Source organism: Serinus canaria, chromosome 2 (genome assembly GCF_022539315.1).
Source record: "Serinus canaria isolate serCan28SL12 chromosome 2, serCan2020, whole genome shotgun sequence".
In the NCBI taxonomy this organism is placed as follows: Eukaryota; Metazoa; Chordata; class Aves; order Passeriformes; family Fringillidae; genus Serinus; species Serinus canaria.
In genome coordinates this window covers 103,275,313-103,293,487 of record NC_066315.1, presented here as the reverse complement: position 1 = coordinate 103,293,487, position 18,175 = coordinate 103,275,313, and the positions used below count along the sequence as shown (strand labels likewise).

Genomic DNA, 18,175 nt, shown 5'->3' with positions numbered 1-18,175 from the left:
AGCGCGCCCGCCGGTCCCGCTCGCGCGGCAGGTCCCGCGCCGCCGCCCGCGCCGCGCGCAACGGCCGGGGGGCGGCGAACGCGGGCGCAGCACGCGCTGCCACGGCCCAGCCCGCCCTCGCTTCCTGCGTCGACGATGCCGATGCCGATGCCGATGCCGATCCCGCTCCTGCCCCACCCGGCGGCGGAAGTAGCACAAGGCGGAGGGCGCTAACTCATTCCGAGGTCGCACCACCGAAGTGGCGCTTTTGTTTCCAGGCTCCTCCCACCCGCCTGCCCGGCGCCCCCTCGCACCACTCCGCACGGCCGGCAGCGTACTTAACCCCGTCCCTCTCCTTTCCTCCCTCCCACCGTTTCCTTCCGGGCCTCCACGGCGCCTCCTTCCCCGGCTTCCGGGCCGGCTCCGCCTCCTCCTTCCCCTGCCAGGACGTATTTTGCCGGGCGGGGGCGCTGGCGGGCTCGGCAGCAGCAGCCGTTGCTGCCGCCATCGCTGCAGGACGGTTTCAGTCTCCTCAGCTCCCCAACATGGCAGCAGCGGCGGGAGGCGGCCGCGCACCTCGCAGGCCGGTGCTGCTGACCCCTCGCGGCAACGCGGACCGCACCGTGTTCCTCTTCGACCGGCGCCGGGAGCAGGCGGACCCGGACGAGAAAGTGCTCAGCTACGGCAAGGACAACTACCGCGCTTTCCGCAGCGCCGTCTGCCAGGTACGCGGCAGGGCGAGCGCGTCGGGCGCGGCGGTGGCGTTGTTTCAGAAGTGAGCGTCCGTCTCTGAGGCGCTGGGGCTGGGGGACGGCCGGGGCGGGGCGGGGGTGTCAGAGTCTGCTCAGGACTCGCCGCGCTCGCCTCCTGCCCTCCAGCTTTGTTGCTGGGATAGGTGGGCGGCCATGGCGGAGAGCCCGCGGCCGCCCCGTCGCCGTCGCCTTCCTCCCGCAGCCCGAGAGGCCGGTGCTGGGCGGCGGCGGGAGCAGCCCCTGGCGGCGGGCGAGAAGGCAGCGGGTGTTCCCCGAGCGCCCCCGCGCGGGGAGCGGCGGACGCGGTGCCGCGCTCCGGAGGGCGTTTGTAGCTGACGCGGTGGTTGGTGTTCGGTCACAGCGCCGGCTCGGGGGTCTCAGAGGTCTCTTCCAACCTAGATGGTTCTGTGGCTCTGTTTCTGCTGTCCAAAGTGTTGGCGATGAGCGCCGTTTCCCGTCTGCCATTGTGTCTGCCATTTAAATGCCGTGTCTGGCGGCGCCTTTGCCCTGTTGCGTGTCCTTTCGGTTCTTTTTCTCGGTCGTAACGCGAAACGAAACTACTCCGTCTTTACAGTTCGGGAAGGTGGAGATTGTTTTCCTCGTACGGGCTGTTTCCAGTAGTTTGCTGGCGCTGCCATTAGGCATCGCCCGTTTCTGTCGTGGTTTCGTTTTCTGAGCCTGCATGTTTTGCCATGTGGAATGCACAGGAAAATGAGCTCTGAATTTCTGTACTAATTTAGTCTGATAAAAACATTTAGTTTCTTTATCCAGTATAATTTGCGCTTCGTTTTCTAGCATGTAAATTCTATTTGTTACATATAGATGGGATATAATAAATACATGTAAATACATGTATTTATTATATGTAATACATATAAATGTTAAATTAATAGAATTATTTCTAAATTTTATAAAATTTATCGATTATTTATGAACAATATAAGTACTACCAAGTATCACTTTTATATGTAATATTTAATGATGAAATATATAATTAATATAATTATACGTGGTGATAACATAATTCTATATGAGATACAGGCAAAATATTTATTAAGGGAAAAATAACTAAATAAGTAGTGTGTAAATTGTTGTGTATCTGGACAGTGTTTAATGTAATCGCTTCCTATTGTGATGGAAGCTTTGAGTTGCCAATGTCAGCAGGGATAGCTGTCACCTGTGATTGCAGAGTTCTGTGTCCAAAATGGCATAGCCATGATCTTTAGGCGGAGTCATCTTCCTTAGAAGTGGCCAAAAAAGGAGTAGAGGTGGCACTTTGTGATAGGAAATGGTTTAGAGTGTGAAGTCTCAGAAGACGTGGGCTTTTTGATTCTGTACTCATAAAGTGGAGTGTTAGCACATTGCTTTGTCTGATCATTGCCCCATAAAGAGTGAATACACTACAGTGTAACATTCTGAGAAGCAAGACAGTGGGGTGGATTCATGACCTTCCTAGGGTTTGTATCTCATGTGAGTAATTTATGAGTGTTACATAATTTTCTCCAAGAGTTGTCTTAAAAGATACAACTTCACCTAGCAGATAAGCTGCAAGAATACTAAGTATTTTCAGTAGCTGAGGCAAATATGTACCTGATGAACCCACCCCTCTTTCTCTTAAATTTTGTAATTAATCAATGGGCTGAGTTAAATACTAATATACAATTTGTTCTAGAACGGAGCCTGTCTTTTTCTGTTGTTTTTTTTTTTTTTTTTACATATAGTGCACACTCCAGTGATTTAATGTTTCCGTGCGTCCTCATGGTGTACAGTAGTTCACACAGCTTTTAGCATATTTGCAGTTTTATTGAGAACTAAGCCATCATCACCAGCTGTGACAGATCTTGGGTACAAACAGCTTCGGGGATTTTTTTACCAGAGAAATGTATTGACGTTTTGAAGTCAGTACCTTAATGCTGTTAGGCAGACTTCTCGCATGGGCAGCAGAGCATTTGAGAAGCCTGGTTCTGCAAAGCAGACCTTGCTGTGTTTGATTGTGCTGCCTGTGAAAATAAAATTTTCAAGTATAGTTTTTTTTATTATGTCTAATATCACAAGACAAGGACTTGTCACCAGTCCTGGGGGGTGTTTTGGGTGTTAAGGATAACAGGGTCTGTGCTCTTACAAACTTATGCAGCAAGAACCTCAGCTGATTATTCTCTTAGAGAAAGACCTTCTCCAATAATGCGTTTACCATCGGTGAGTGCAGCCAGAGGTGCCTCTGTCACTGCTAGTTTCAGTGTGATGGCTCTTTGCACTTTGGAGCTGTCATTATCTGATATGTGGGGCATCTGACTCTGAAAGGATGCTGAGACAGGTGGATTGGCATGACCTGTAAATGTTGGCACAACGAAAACTGCTGGACAGGCAGAGGGTTGGGGATGTTTGCTATCTCATGTCTCCCACTCCAACAATATACAAGTTCTAAGACTTGTAGAAGAACATTCTGGCATCTCAGTGCTCCAAGAGCTTTGTAAATTGTGTTACTCTGAGTGTTGTACTCTAAAGTTCTCAATTTCTGGCATCTTGAAAGTTGCAATTAATTCCTTTTAGGAGAAAGTGATGAATGGGTTTACCGGCTTGGGACAGACTTTCCTAGGTTTGTGGTGCTGAAAATGTCTGGGAAGTGATGAAAGCCCAGGAAGAACAATTCTTTTGTTAAGCAGATTTTGAGCTGGTTCAAACTAAGGTGAAGCAGAATGTTGTAGTCGCTTTTAGACAATTAAAGCTGTTAAGCACTGTCAGGCTGCTTGATTGGGCAGATACCGAGTATGCAGCAGTGTTGTTTCCACGGGTCTCCTGTCTGGTGGCTCAGCCTCAGTACAGGCTCAGCTCTCAATGGATTTCGACTGGAAATTTGTCATGCAACTGAATGATGTGACTGTAGCAGCAAAGGTCCTCCCACGTGGTCACGGCTGACAAGGATGCCAGAAATATTAAGCTGTTGGAACTGTTTATGTTGTGAACATCTTCCTATGGCACAAGAGGATTCTTCTGGATAAAACTGGATGTGTAGGAGTCAAATCCTACCAAAAAAAAAAAAGAAACCTGATTGTGGTATGTGATGATCCTGAGTTAAAAATACTTAGTACTTGGAGGTCTTCGGCTGCTACTTCTGAGACTTAGAGGTTTTTTTCATAATGCAGAGAGAAGGTATTTTCTTGTTTGTGGAGCAAAATTGATTCAGCCACTTCAGAGGTTGATTTAGAAGCTTATGCGTGTCATGTCTCTTGTCATATAAAATATTCCTCTATTATCACTAAAATATTCTTAATTAATTTTTGAATTTTTGGGGTGTTTTTTTTAAGCAATTTTTTTTTTACTATCCCCTAAGCAGTTAATGCATGTCTATGTAGTTGGAAGGGTCTTTATATATTGATAAATTATCCTTTTATTCTCAGTGTTGCAGGAGGGAAGATTTAGAGAAAAAAATCTTATAGGAGGATGGAGCTTGTATGGTCTTCATTCTTCATCCTTGTAGTGATCAATCATAAAGCAGAAACCTCGTAATTTAGATTAATGCTAGCTGGAGTATTCCATTTGTGCCCTGTGAAGCAGTCATATCATTTCAGTCTACAGAAGCAAGAAGTTTTAAGGTGTATAAGGGGGTTAAATGCTGTGTTTTACTTCTTCTTGGCTGTACTGTTTCTTGTGCTCCTTGTTGTTGTCTTCTCTTAGGTCTGTGCCCCACAGCTTGTCCTGATATTTTAGAGTATAGTTCAAAAATACTTAGTAGCAATAAGCAAAATGGAGCTGAACTGTTGGCAGCTAATCTGAGATTCCTTGCTCCCCTTATCCAGGTGCACAGTGGAGCTGGAACACTTCATTTTGTTGCTGAGATGGCAGAAATCCTTCATGCACTTAGGTCGTGCTCCTTTGATAGCAGAAAGGTGTCTGTGCTGAAAACTGCACAGAAGTTTTGCCATGTGTAAAGGGATTTTTAATAGGCTTTGAGGTGAACTACCAGTCTGAACTCAGTTAATGGTACTAAGATTAGGGTTACTACTTGTATAGGAACCAAACTTTTTGGTAAATGCTTCCTTAGTTCTTCTGAACCTTCTCCTCATTGTTGTGATCTCCCTGTGTAAAAAAAAAAAAAAAAAGCATAGATTTGTAATCTGTATAAAAAGCAAATATCTGTAATTAAAGCAAATACTCAACAAGTATCACGATAAAACAAATTTTTGCTTTTAGTCTTTTGTCACATCTTTTTTTGAGCGTCCTGTTGTATCCTAACCTGTCTCCTTACTATTTAAATAGATGATTTTTCCAATCTACCCAAATAAATTCCAGTGTCTCAATGAGCCAAGAGGCAGAAAAGGATAGTCAATAAGATGGTGTATGGAAAATAAGCATAAGTGTAATATCAAATCAAGACAAGAAATAAGGGAAAATTTTGGTGGATATTTGCTTACCATGCATAATAAATAAAGTATAATCAAATTATTTGCAATCAAAGAAAAAATATTAAGAACTTTTGCAAGTTTATATTGCTAAAACATCATTTTGATAAATGCTTAATAGAGATATTTCCATTAATGATGAAATCAGTCTATCTTGCAATAGTTGTGGTTTTGTATTTTAAGCCCTTTGTTTGTTTCGCAATTCTCTGTTACCAGAAACTAAAAATAGGTGTATTTTAGACATGCTATACATATGCAAAGCAAGTTTCTCCTTGGTTTTTAAAGACACTGTTGGAAATACTTTAAGATGCAGCAATGCTGTAAGTTTTTTCTAACACTATCACTCTGTATTTCAGACTTCAGTGAATTGTTACTGGTGTTTTGGTGGGAAGAAGGATGCAGTTTGCCTACCTTTGTGCACTTAGGTACAGCCTTATGTGTATCGGTTGATTTGGAAAGCTGAGTGGCTTGTAGGCTTCTGGTCAAATTCGAGTATTGGCAACATAGTCAGATGAAGAGTATCTGCAGTCTTTGGGATTAGTTATCCAGGTGCAATTGTTAGATGTGACTAAATATTTTTTGGTTTTGAAGAGTGGTTTTATGAATTCTTGTTCCTTTAACAAGTGATGCCATACAAAGTATTTTGGTAGGAGAAGCTGGCATGAAGCTAATGTTCAAACTTTGGCTGATAGCTGCACTGAGTATTTGTGATTGTGATTTTAGACCTGGTAGTTTGTGCAGGTCTTGTGAAAGTTACTGTCTAGACTCAGACTAAGTCTAGTAACATGGTCTTTGTAGAAATTCTGGGGTTTCTTTCTGCTTCTAAAAGTTGCAAATCTTGAAAAGATGTCTGAGTTAATGCATCATTGCGGACAAATACACTTGTGATTTCTGTAGCGATCTTGTGTCATACCATTTGCCTCTTTGCTTTTTTTCTTTTTCCATCAAAATTGTGATAAAACTCTAAGACACCTCAAAAACCTATTCTATTACTGAAACTTGTGATACATAGCAATGTTCTAAGTGTTTCTGTTAAACTCTTAGTTCTTAACTTCTTAACATCTTTTATTGGTTACTTTTTGTGACTATTTAGAAGCATATCAACTGAACTTTTGAAAGTAGTGAAGCTTTTAAGTATGAGACCTTGAAGTTCTGCAAATGTTATCCTCTGTAATTTGTTCTGTAGATGGAGATGGTGCTGTCAATAAAGGATGGTTGGAAAATATTTTAGACTTTTGGTGTTCATTGCTATTTTTTGTCTGCAGATAGTCTCTAAAAACCATTTGACCAGAAGATAGGAGATCCTGTGTATTTCTGTAATATACAAATTTTTGCTTTTAGCTCTAAAAAATGCATAGAAATAATTTCTGCCTTTATTTTTAATTTCAGCTACTTTTCTAGAGACTTTTGGATTCCTCTTTCTGTTGGTGTCCAAAGATGTTATATAGAAGTTTGTGTTGTGACATTAGGGAAACTTAGTGAGATTATGATTAGAGATGACTGTTATCATCCTTGCCCTGCTACCATGAGTGCTTAGTCCCAGGTCCTCACTAAGACATCCTCAGCAAGTTGTCATTGTGTTGAGAACTGTCCTAACAGTGGATTGGAAAAGTTTTTTTGATTAGCATTCTTACGAGGCACATACATTTGTTCTTATGTACTTCTGGCAAGGTCTCCATATAATCTTTAACTAATACAGTTCAGGTTCCCCTGTAGAGGTTTGCGTTGGCAGTACAGTTCTAGTAGTCAGAAAAAATAATTCTTGGCTGTGGAAGGTGACTCCATGGATGTTATGTCTCTGTTATCCCTTGGCTGCATCACCAAGCTCTGCGGCCATTTATTCTCATTGTTCTTATGTGCTGTCTGCTTGGATTGGTTATGGTTGGAGGATGCAGAATTTTAAGGGTACAAAAGTTGCATATTGTAGGGAACAACTGTTTGTGTTGGAAAGGTTTGGATTCCAAGTGGTTAAATGTCTTTTCTGAAGATATTGTATTTTTGGCTTCACTGTTCTACCTTTGTCATGTTGGAGAGTGTTCTATTCCTTCAGTTTTAAAAGTCACCACCAGAAGGACCAGAGGAAGCAGGCCAATGACTCTGTCCTTACAGCATGTTATTACCTCCTTCACTTACTGCCTCAAGCCTATTCATGTGACTGCAAGCTGTGGTGGTACACACACTAAGTCAAATATTTGCTGTTTGAACACCTTTTCCAAGGCAGATAGTAAATCCAGAGGCAAAATCTATGTTGACTTCAAGCTGAGTGTTTTAGTTGGCTCAGTAGGCAGGTTAAGACTTGCTCTGTGTGTGTAGATCAAGTAGCAGTAAAACTTTTGAGCTTTTGTGTTTGTATGTGAAAGAGAAAAGAAACAGAGACCTGTTTGAAGTGTAAGCTGCTGAGGAGTTATCTATGATTTGAGATGATGTGTTTTTGTTTTCAGGTTTGTCAGGGTTTTTTTGGTTTGTAAAGAAAACCTGTGACTGAAGCTGGTACATAAACTGGACCTTGCTTCTTGATTCAGATTTAAAGGTTAAAGATACCACAGTTCATTCACACTTTCATGTGTCATACCTGTAAAGTGCTCTGCTGAAAGCTTCTTGGACACATGACGTTATCTCAAACTCCTTTAGCATTATATACATCTCATGTCATAAACATCTACCAGCAGATTGAGAGCTATTAACTTTATTTATCATGAAACATAGGTGGTGCTCCAGACTGATCCTGCAGTTACAAGGAGGATCACTTTTCTTGTTTGTACAGGCAGCTTTTTTGCTTCTGTATCATTCCATGGGTTTAAGGACTGATACCCTGCTATGTGCAAAGTAGACTAAACTCAGGGGTTTTGTTTTTCTTAATTTAACTTATTGCCCGTTAACACAAACTTCTGATGATTGATTGTGGGGAAATTGGTCACTTAGACAAGTGATGCATTTCTTTCCCCTTTTCCAAACTCATCTTCCATGGTGCCCTTTTCCAAACTCATCTTCTTCCATACACGATTCTTTTCCCATTCCTAGTCTATTTTATCCTTGTTCTCCCAATGCACATCTCATGGTTGATCCCAATTCCTTTGGTTAGGCAACAGGTGGTGTGAGACATCAGAGCATGTACAGGACTTTATTCTGCTGCTCTGTTTTCCTGCTATGATGAATTGCCAAAGGTCTCAGCTCCATGGGAGTAGGAGGACAGAGAGATGAAATTCTGTGCCCTGATGTGGGTCCTGCATGGGCCCCAGCACCTTTGGGACCCTCCCTGCTCTGGTGTGGAGAACATCCTTTCAATGGGTCTGTCCCTGGCATTGTCTTTTGATGCATTTCCTCTTTTGCTTCTCTTTGGTCTCTTCTATTTGTTCCTTGATACGTTAGAGCGGAAGCACCATGTGCCCTTCTGGCGGGAATTTGGGAGAAGAGTGAGTTATATATTTAGATTTGAGAGCTATCTGGAACTGGCTATTGCTGTCTCAGGGCAATTGATTGCCTCTTCTTACACTGGTCACCCCTGCAGCTCTCTGACATCAAAGCCTAGCAACGTACGCTCAGCATGCTTCCAAGTGTGTTTTAGCAACTAATTTGGTTTTCAGTCAACAGCTATGGTTGTTTTCCCAGAATATTAAAATTTTGGTTTGTTCACATAATTTATACTTTTCAAGCTTTTGGTATAATTTTTCTCTTCTCTATGCACATTACAGTTCATATTTGTACCATTTTAACTCTTGCATTTGCGTGTAGCAATAGTACGTAACCACCAGTTTAGGGATCCTTCCCTTTTCATATGTCTGCCTTTTCTAGCTTGTGGGTTTATTTGGAGTTTGTGTCTGCTTTTTCCCTTCTTTTGTATACAAAAAGATAAAAGTTTTCACTTAGTTGTTTGAACACATTAACCTCCAAACATGCTGCCACGTTGAATGTGCAGAGGCATTTCTGAGCATAGTGATTGTACTCTGGAAGATTTTGGTGACAGTGAAAGCTTCATTATGCTTGTGTGTCTGGATTATCATAGAATAACTCACAGATTTGTCATATGAATGTGTTTCTGAGTTGTCTCATGAATCGTATCAAATTGAGTTGTGTGCATCTTCAGTACTTATTTGGAAAAGGGCACCATGCTGGGCTGAAAAAGACATGGCACTGAAACCTGAACTTCTCACTAACAGAAGATACCTTGATATCTCTTACATGCGCAGATCTTACTGAGAAATTATACGCTTGACCAAACATTGTCAGAACCGAATGAAAATCACCAACTGTACAAGTAAATTGCCCAGTATGTTCACTTCAATTCAGGAATGACCAACAGCTTCTCGTTCTGGAAATTAATACTGGCACAGGTGTGCAGCTGCTTCACTGCTACCTGGCATAGTGGGAAAAGACAGGGACTAGGATAACCAAGAATGTAGGAGAGAGGGAGGGAGGAAGTGAAACAAGTAAGTCTTATATAAAGTGAAGCATTCAAACTGAGTAATCCCCAAAGTTTGCAAAGGATATAGCCTGTCAAACTGTGACATGGACCAGAAAAAACAGTAATCTGCAGTCCAGACTGCCAAACTTGGTCTGTGTACCTACTTATGAAGTGGAAAATTACCTGCTGCCAGTGGACACTGAAGTGCTGGGTTCACCCAGGAAATTAAAGCATAGCCTGCCAGGCTGTTGGGGTTGGTTTAGTTGAGGCTCTCCCGTGCAATGGGGGAGAGAACCAGAAGGATGAGGCTGCCCCTGCTTCCTTAGCCGGCTGCTGCCTTGTACCTGCACTAGCTGATCCTAACTTCTTGCTGCCTTAAAGTAAATACTGCACTCTTCATAAGGGTGTGAGAGCAGAAGAACCTTTAGGAGATTGAGAAAACAAGGAAGCTGTAGTTTTAGCTGGAGGGAAAGATGCTTGTCTGTGCTTTCAAATGTAGAACTCTACACTTACTCTATATTAACCACTGACCTCAAATGACACAGTTGGATGTCAGCTTTCTAAAATCCATTTTAATGCTTACTTTTCTTGCTCTCAGCAGTTGTCTAGTTTTTCCTGTACAGATTTGCTGTGTGGAAATTTGTGTAATGTGAGAGGTAAAATGGAAGTGATCTGAATTCAGAAGAGCTGCAAAGTATTACTCCTGGTTCTTAAGTCTGAGTATCAGTCTCTGTGTCATCTGCATTTGTTTCACTTGCCCCAAGTGAAACAAATATTATGTCAAGTACTAGGAGAAGTTTAACATTATTTCTAATTTTGCCGATGGATAATACCTGTAACTTTAATGTGGTCACAGGGAGAAAGTAACTGAAATATGGAAAGTAGGCTCTTAATGAAACCATAAGTAGTGTTTAAAAATATTTTCATGAATCTGAGTAATAGGGATGGAAAGAGAGATACGGGAAATGATGAGGGCAAGCTGCTGCAGAGAATGTTCAAGCTTCCTTCAGGGAAGAATCTGGCTAAAAGTGCTTAAAGTACCTGTCTGAATTGTCACCGCAAGACTGACTGGGTTGATGGAGTGTGGTGAGACCAGGATTGACTTCTACTTGAGTTTCATAGACTGGAAAGGCAGGAGAAGGTACAGATATTTATTTTATTATTTTGGGAAAGAGATTAGTGTTAGACATCAGGGTGCAAAATGAAAGTAAAATAGAAGCATTTAAATGCATGTAGAAAGCAGGATAAAAAGTCTAAAGCTACCGTAAACACATTCAAAACAAGGCATCAAAGTGGCAAAGATTGAGTAGGTTCAGAAAAATAAACCAGTGTTTTAACAGTAAAGAATTTTTCTGAAAGAAATCTTTATTATTTTTTAGATGTATGATATAATTGAAGAACAAAGACTTTAATATCCAACATTAAGAAATATTAGGTTGGTTTGGTGTCTCAGGAGTGCAGTCAAATATGGGACACCCTCTGGATCATAACTATTGTTGTTGTAGTTTCACAGTCTTGTTCCTCTGCCCTCAGGGGTGTTATCTATAAGACAGTTCTTCCTCCTTAAAATTCCTGTTGCTCACTAAGCGTATTTTTATTTTATGCAGGTAAAAGAGCAAGCCACCCTAGTACAGACAGATTTGACTAAATTGAGAAAACAAGCAATCCTAAGTTCAGCTGTGTACTAAGAGATTACGTGATTGCTCATCAGTAGCTTGTGACAAAATAACTAGACTGTGCCTTTTTTTGTTTTAATGCATCTGAATAGTTTTTTTGACTACTTAGTTATCATAACTAAATACCCTTCAATTTTTATAGGCATTTGGCATACCTTCTGATGAAACCTTTGTTATCACCACAACAAATAGGAAGGAAATTACAGAAGATAACTTCAGTAAGTATCTTAGATGGCAAAATAATTACAGTTATTTCTTATATTGATCATAAAGGTCACATGGTAACTGTTTGTGCTCTGTGACACACAATAATTAATTGAAAGTACAAATCCTGTGTTATTTTGCCAAAAATTGTTTAAAAATTACTTTCACAAACATGTTTTTGATGAGTTCGTATGATGACAGTTATAATAAGTATTTTCTGTCACAAAGTCTGTAAATGATAGGAAAAATTATATATACATAGCTGTCACCTGAGAAAACTTACATTCTAAAGTTTGGAAATGTGAAAAGATACTAATTTAAACGTTGTTGTTAAATGCTGAATGGGCAACGCCTAGGACAGTGCTCAGATTACCAGTGGCTAAGCCCATACTTGTTTTAAAAGCTGAAGTTGCCTGATGTGGTGCTCTTCAACCTACTTTGTTTCATCTTCACTGCAGGTGAGCTTGTTCATGATGGAGTTACTTTATATCTGCTACAGTCAGTTGATCAAATGTTGCTTTTGGCAACCAAGGAGCGAATTGACTTTCTGCCCCACTATGACACACTTGTCAAAAGTGGCATGTACGAGTACTATGCCAGCGAGGGCCAAAATCCTTTGCGTAAGTACTGCAAAAGTAATCTTGTGTAAATGATGTTTATGTGAATATAATGTGGTTATGAGCAATTCAACTTAAAATTATAGCTGCTAAAAAATAGTCTTAACTGTAAGAGAAAAAGTACCTGTGTTCTTTATATAAATTTTTTCTTTTAAAAGTTATTAAAAGTAGCCACCTGAGAATCCAGATTTATAGAGATACCTTCTCAAATATTTGTTCAAGAGGTTTGAGTATTTTAGAAGTAAAATAACTTTAGCCTGAATAATCTTGTGCATGTCATTCAGACAGGTCAGCATTTGTGTTATCAGATTTTTGTCTCCTGTATTAAACTGTAGACTTTATGTTTGAATTTCATGAACGGTTTTTGTGTGAGCTACTATAGAATGTTGTGTGCCCTCCCATCTGGGGTGCTACAGAGCTTAACTTACCAACAAGAGCAAGTATTTCTTTAAAAAGATGCTGCTTTAATTAGTTTTTTGTCTAAGTGGTGCATGAAATGTGTAACCAGCATTTTGTATTTTGTTTTATTGAATAAATTACTTACTGTTTATGGCTTCTCTGAAAATTCTGTCTGTGGCTGTGATTACCTTCTAAGTACTCTGTACTTCATAGGTACAGCAGGTTCAGAATTGCACAGAAAAAAATGCAAAACAATTATCAAGAATCAAGCGTGATACCTGTTGTTTTAAAACAATATAAAAAATGCTTATAAATAGCAGCTATTATTTTTAAGGACCAGTCTTTCCCCTTTCCTCTTTGTGCACATCATTTGTCCTGTGCCCCGGCAAAGGCACTGTTTTGGTTTGGGTTTGGTGGTACTGTTGAGTCAGTGGTACATCTATCCCTGTGCACAGGAATTGCTGTGTGAGGCCACTCAGAGCAAGCACTCTGTGGATATCTGCGCTTTACTCCTGCCAGCAGCCAGTAGTGGACCTGTTGCTTTCCAACACGGAGAAACTGATTGGAAAGGCCAAGCTGGGCTGGTCTATAGCGACCACACCCTGGTGGAATTCGATTAAATAGGCAAGCGTAAAATATTGTAAGGACTCTAAACCTTAGGAAAAAACCTTTCACTTGTTAAAGGGTGTGGTGCATCGGACACCAGGAAACACCCTTGGGGATAAAGGAGTAGAAGAGTGCTTGCAGTTACTTAAATTACATTTAAGAGCACAAGCACTATTGATTTCTATGTGGAAGAGATCGGAGAGGCAGGAGAATAGCATGGCTGAGTAAAAACCTCCTGGTCAAACTAAAACACAAGACAGAATTGCACAGGTGGTGGAAGCAAGTTAGAGAATAATAGCAAGCTAGAGAATAATACAGAAAAAATAACTAGCAAGCAAGCTAGAGAATAATATAGGGGTATTGCCTGGGAATGTGCGGATGAGATCAGGAACGCTAAGGTACATCTGGAGCAAATTTGGGAAGGGATGTGAGGAGGGATAATAAGGGTTTTACAGATACATTTGAAAAGGATGACAAAAAAAGTTGCACCTTAAATAAATGAAATGCTAGGTGAGGAGGTCAAGGGGCAGCTGGCATGGAAAAGACTGAAGTACTAAACTAATGCCTAACCAATTCTGAATGTTGATGAAGGACCATTGCTCTTTGCTATGAAATAGTAAATATGGATCACATGACTGATGCTCAGCTACTCTGTTTGTAATGGAGAAAGTTGCAAAAAGTGCAGAACTGTTTTGGTACTTCAATAAAAGTTTGAGGGAAAATACCACGTGCTTCAGTGTTGCTGTGTTGCACTAATACTCAAGGGTTTTCTTTTGCACGTCTGAAGTGTGTGGCCAGTGTAAATCGCACTGTAGCATTCTGAAGAACTCTGCAAATTGTAGGAAATAAGGTTTCCTTTTTAGAGAGACTGGATGGAAATGTCTATTCACTAAAGCTGGTCAGTCAGATCGAGTTAATCTGAATTTGATGTATTTTTTTCAGATTAAATGCAATTTTCCAGTAAACTTAGGTACTTTTACTTTAATTAGGTAAGTGCTCCAAGCATTAATGGTTAGAAACAACAAATTTGTGCAAGAAATTTGCCTATTTCTGCAGTGTATTGCCATGGATCTTATAGAAATTTGGTTGTATTTACCGTTCACTGAAATCCTTCAACCATTTCTACAATTTTCTTTGTTTTTTATTAAAACAATTAACATTGTAGTTTTAGATGTTTCACAAAATTTCAATTCCGGTTTCTTCAGTTAATTCATTCTTCTGTCAATACTTTAACAAGTCAAAGTCCATTTTTTATGTACTTTTGACTCACATATGAATCATAAAAATTAGTTTCTAATTGTGAAAGGGACAAATCTGTCTTTTGGTTAGGAGACAGTTAATTTATCATTGTTCTTTCTAATAGCTTACCATTAAGAGTGATGAGAAATTCAATGATGAAACAAATCATAAAGTACATGTAGAAAAGCTATTTTATTTTTTAAACAAGATGTTATTTGATTTTGATTGTTCTCACAGGGCTTAGGTCTTGTCTCTGTTTAGGTACTGTGTTTTCCTAATTGTTGAAAGAAACTACTGTAAGTGAGTGTCTCTTTTCTGAGCATTAATAGGATTATTTTTGTCAATTTCTTTAGCATTTGCCCTTGCTGAATTGATTGACAATTCTCTCTCAGCTACCTCTCAAAATACTGGCATTCGAAGTATAGAGATAAAATTGGTAAGATAAAAATACTTCAATGTTTTCAGATGTAGTTTGCATTATCCTTTTTTTTCCTGTTGCTCCTTGTTGATTTGTGCTGTTTGTTTGTCTTTCCCCACACAGTTGTTTGATGATTCCCAAGGAAAACCAGCTGTTGCTGTGATTGATAATGGAAGTGGAATGACATCTAAACAGCTTAACAACTGGGCTGTATATAGATTGTCAAAGTTTACAAGACAAGGTGACTTTGAAAGGTTAGCAAGTTCTAAATACTTCTACAACAGTTAGCAAGCTCTGCAAAGGTCCATGAAATATGCTTTTAAGGCATAGCTGTATACCAACACTTAGCTAAACCCTGTCATCTTATGATTACATTAATGGACCCATACTTTTTCTAAGTAGGCAATAGAGAAGCTTTATGACACAAAACTGCTCTTCTATTATTGTGACACACTGAATGCTTTTTTGTTCCTAAGACCTTTTCTAAACTGTCTTTTGCTTGCCTGCATACAATTCTGGCCATGCTATGTCCTGCAGGGGACTTTTGTACCATGTTCATCTCTTACCTGAAAACTTTTCAGTAGTGCATTAAATGATACATCCAATATCTGTTAAGCTACTGCAGTAACAGATACATGGTTTTAGTCCAAATTTGCTTTTTTTTTAATTTAAATTTTGATTCTGTATAATGTATAATAAATTACATGTGGAGATGTCTATTTTTTGATGCAGGCTATACTAAATAAATGTTTTGCATTGAAAGAAGAAAGTGGAGGTTCTCTGGTGGGTTTTGCTACTTATATGAATTAACTTTATGGTTTTAAGTCTGTTCTCAAGAGATGTTCTACCTGCACAGCCAGATTTAATCCTAGTGTATGAAATTCCACAAAATCAGTTATGTACAGTTTTTGAGCTTCAGTCACATTTTAAATACCTTAAGCCTAAGATTGCAAATGTGAAGGTGATAATTACAATCTCAGTCAACTAATTTGTCATATGAGCAGGTAGTGTAAAAAGTAATAGGGCTGTGGGAAGTGATAATATAGCTGGGGGAATTGAAAACATCTCCAAATAGGAAGTTAATGTCTTTTAAGCATCTGGAGGTAAGTGCATAAAAAGTGATTGAGTCATTTGTAAAGAAATTCACTGCTTTTTGAAATTGCTGTAGGCAAGTTTAGTAACAGAAATGTGTAGTATTCCTAAAATGCAGATTTAAACTGTGGATTACTACCACTTAATGGAAACAGAGGTCTAAATTATAGTAGGATACCATCTACACCTTATTTTCATTTGGGACAGCTGTGATTTAATAATAAATGCTTTCCTAAACTAGATAAGACTGTTCAAGGTGACTTAAAAGACATGGAATTTCAATACTGATGGCATATGTTATCTCTCCCATCATTTCCCACTTTGACTTAAAAGTATTTTTATGAAAGGATGCTGTCAGAAAGATCAGGCTTGTTTTTTAAGCCATTTTCATTTATTAAGATTTGGTTTGCGAGAAGGGGCAGAAATATTCTATATGATTACTTAGGAAGATACTCTGTCATCATCCTTTTAAAAAGAGTACATCAAGAATTTCAGGCACATATGTTTTAATCTTGCAGTTTTAAAAGGTATAAAGTAAAGGATTTTTTAACAAAATGAGAGGAAGAAGAATTTAATTGAAGCTTTAGATCAGAAGTATCTTTGGATTTTTGAATTACTTTTGTCTTGAAAAAATTTATTAAGGACACTCTTATTCTCAGTGATCACTCAGGATATGTACGCCCTTTGCCAGTGCCTCGTAGTTTAAATAGTGATATCTCATATTTTGGAGTTGGAGGCAAGCAAGCTGTGTTCTTCGTGGGACAGTCTGCCAGAGTAAGTCAATGTCTGACTTTATTTTATTTTAGAACTTTGGCACACAATCAGATTGTTACTTCCTAACTTTTAATCACAGCATTAAAGTATTTTATTATGTTAAAATTAAGTCTTACTCTGTTTTTAAATGTTGTTTCTTTAATAAAATCAGATGATAAGCAAACCTGCAGCATCTCAGGATGTTCATGAACTTGTCCTTTCTAAGGAGGATTTTGAAAAGAAGGAGAAAAACAAAGAAGCAATATATACTGGATTCATTCGAAACAGAAAGGTAAATAGCCTTAAGATTCTCATATTTGTAGTTGAAAGCCTTTCCCAGGTTAATGTGATTTAACTGTGTAATATTCCTGTAATACTTATCTGGGGATATCTTCATCTTATTGAATCATTTGCACCTTGTAGTGTGTAAGGAAGTAACCAAGAACTGTGAGATACTAAAGACAATTTATACCTTATTTTATGTGATGCTTTTTCCTCTTTTCAGTTTAGGTTAAATGACAGAAATGCATTATAGTTTTACATGTCAGGTTAAGAAAAATGCTTAAAAATACTTTTCTAAGCACCACAAATTTTTTAGTTGTGTATGAAACATAAATGAATTTTCTCTGAAGCAGTAAGGAATAAATTAGGAAACCAAATTGTACTTGTTTAGAAATACGTAAGACTAACCTCCATATGGGAGAAAAGTCCAGCCAGACCAGCAAAACCCATTGGCTTTAGAAATATTCATAAATATTGTGAAATAAATCAACTGTTTAGCTGAAAATTAAACTCAACAGTCCTGATGCTTTTCATGAAGACAAAGAGTCAAAGTAAAAAAGCTGTAAGATAAGGAGGAAGACTGAAAAGAACTGTTTTTTGGACATTTTTGGGCAAGGAGGGAGAGGCAAAGATGTAGCTAAGGGTACAGATGGGAGGAAAAATGGGTGGTGTGTATGACAAGGTAGTCAGACCTTGAGCCCATATCTGGTGGGTTATATCAGTGTTCTTGGTGTTTCATATGGATGAGAAAGGAACAGTAGGTAAATAAGGTTTTTATCATAAGGTCAGTTAGTTGCAGCAAAAATGAATTGCCAGTTTTGTTTTCATTCTCTCTGCAATATCAGACTCAAAAAATAGAAACTGAAAATAAAAGCTGACAAAATCTGCTTTATTGTAAAGGGTACAAATGCTTCCCCTCCCTGCTTGATATTAAAGAGGAAGATTGGATTATATAAAGTAGAAGACAAACTGGCAGGCATAAGTTGTAAGAAAGTAGCAGAATGAGATGCATAGGTATTACTAGAGTTCAAGAAGCTGTTGCAATCAACTGTTTGAAAAGTTTTAGTAATAATATAAAATGAAAGTTAAATTGATTAAATTAGTTAAATTGACACTGTTAAAAATTTAAGTAAAGTTTTATTTAGAGTTAAAAGATAACTTGTAACTATCTAAGAGGGAGGAGATGTGAAAAGTAATACAAGTGAAGTGTGAAGATAATAGAGGTTCCCCTAAAAGATTCCTAAAACTCAGGTTTAGGATTTTTTTTTTTTTGCAAATCATTGAAATAAATACCTAGGCCAGTTCATTATATTGGTGTGAAATAAAATGTGTGAATTCATCTCGCTAATGACTTGA

General features: G+C 39.0%; 1 protein-coding gene across 2 annotated transcripts in view; it reads left to right on the top strand.

Annotated features, from left to right (window-relative positions):
• The first annotated feature begins 500 nt into the window (after nt 1–500).
• Nucleotides 501–18,175, top strand: part of SMCHD1 (structural maintenance of chromosomes flexible hinge domain containing 1) — a 69,946-nt gene continuing 52,271 nt past the window's right edge. The window contains exons 1-7 of one of the 2 annotated variants that reach the window (XM_009102356.4): nt 501–704; nt 11,352–11,427; nt 11,872–12,033; nt 14,628–14,710; nt 14,816–14,946; nt 16,444–16,558; nt 16,710–16,829. In XM_009102356.4, the coding sequence (XP_009100604.2) occupies nt 525–704; nt 11,352–11,427; nt 11,872–12,033; nt 14,628–14,710; nt 14,816–14,946; nt 16,444–16,558; nt 16,710–16,829 (867 nt within the window). In that variant the 5' untranslated portion in view covers nt 501–524. Of the gene's footprint in view, nt 705–11,351; nt 11,428–11,871; nt 12,034–14,627; nt 14,711–14,815; nt 14,947–16,443; nt 16,559–16,709; nt 16,830–18,175 lie in introns of those variants that run through there. The other variant, XM_050970808.1, reaches the window with a different exon arrangement.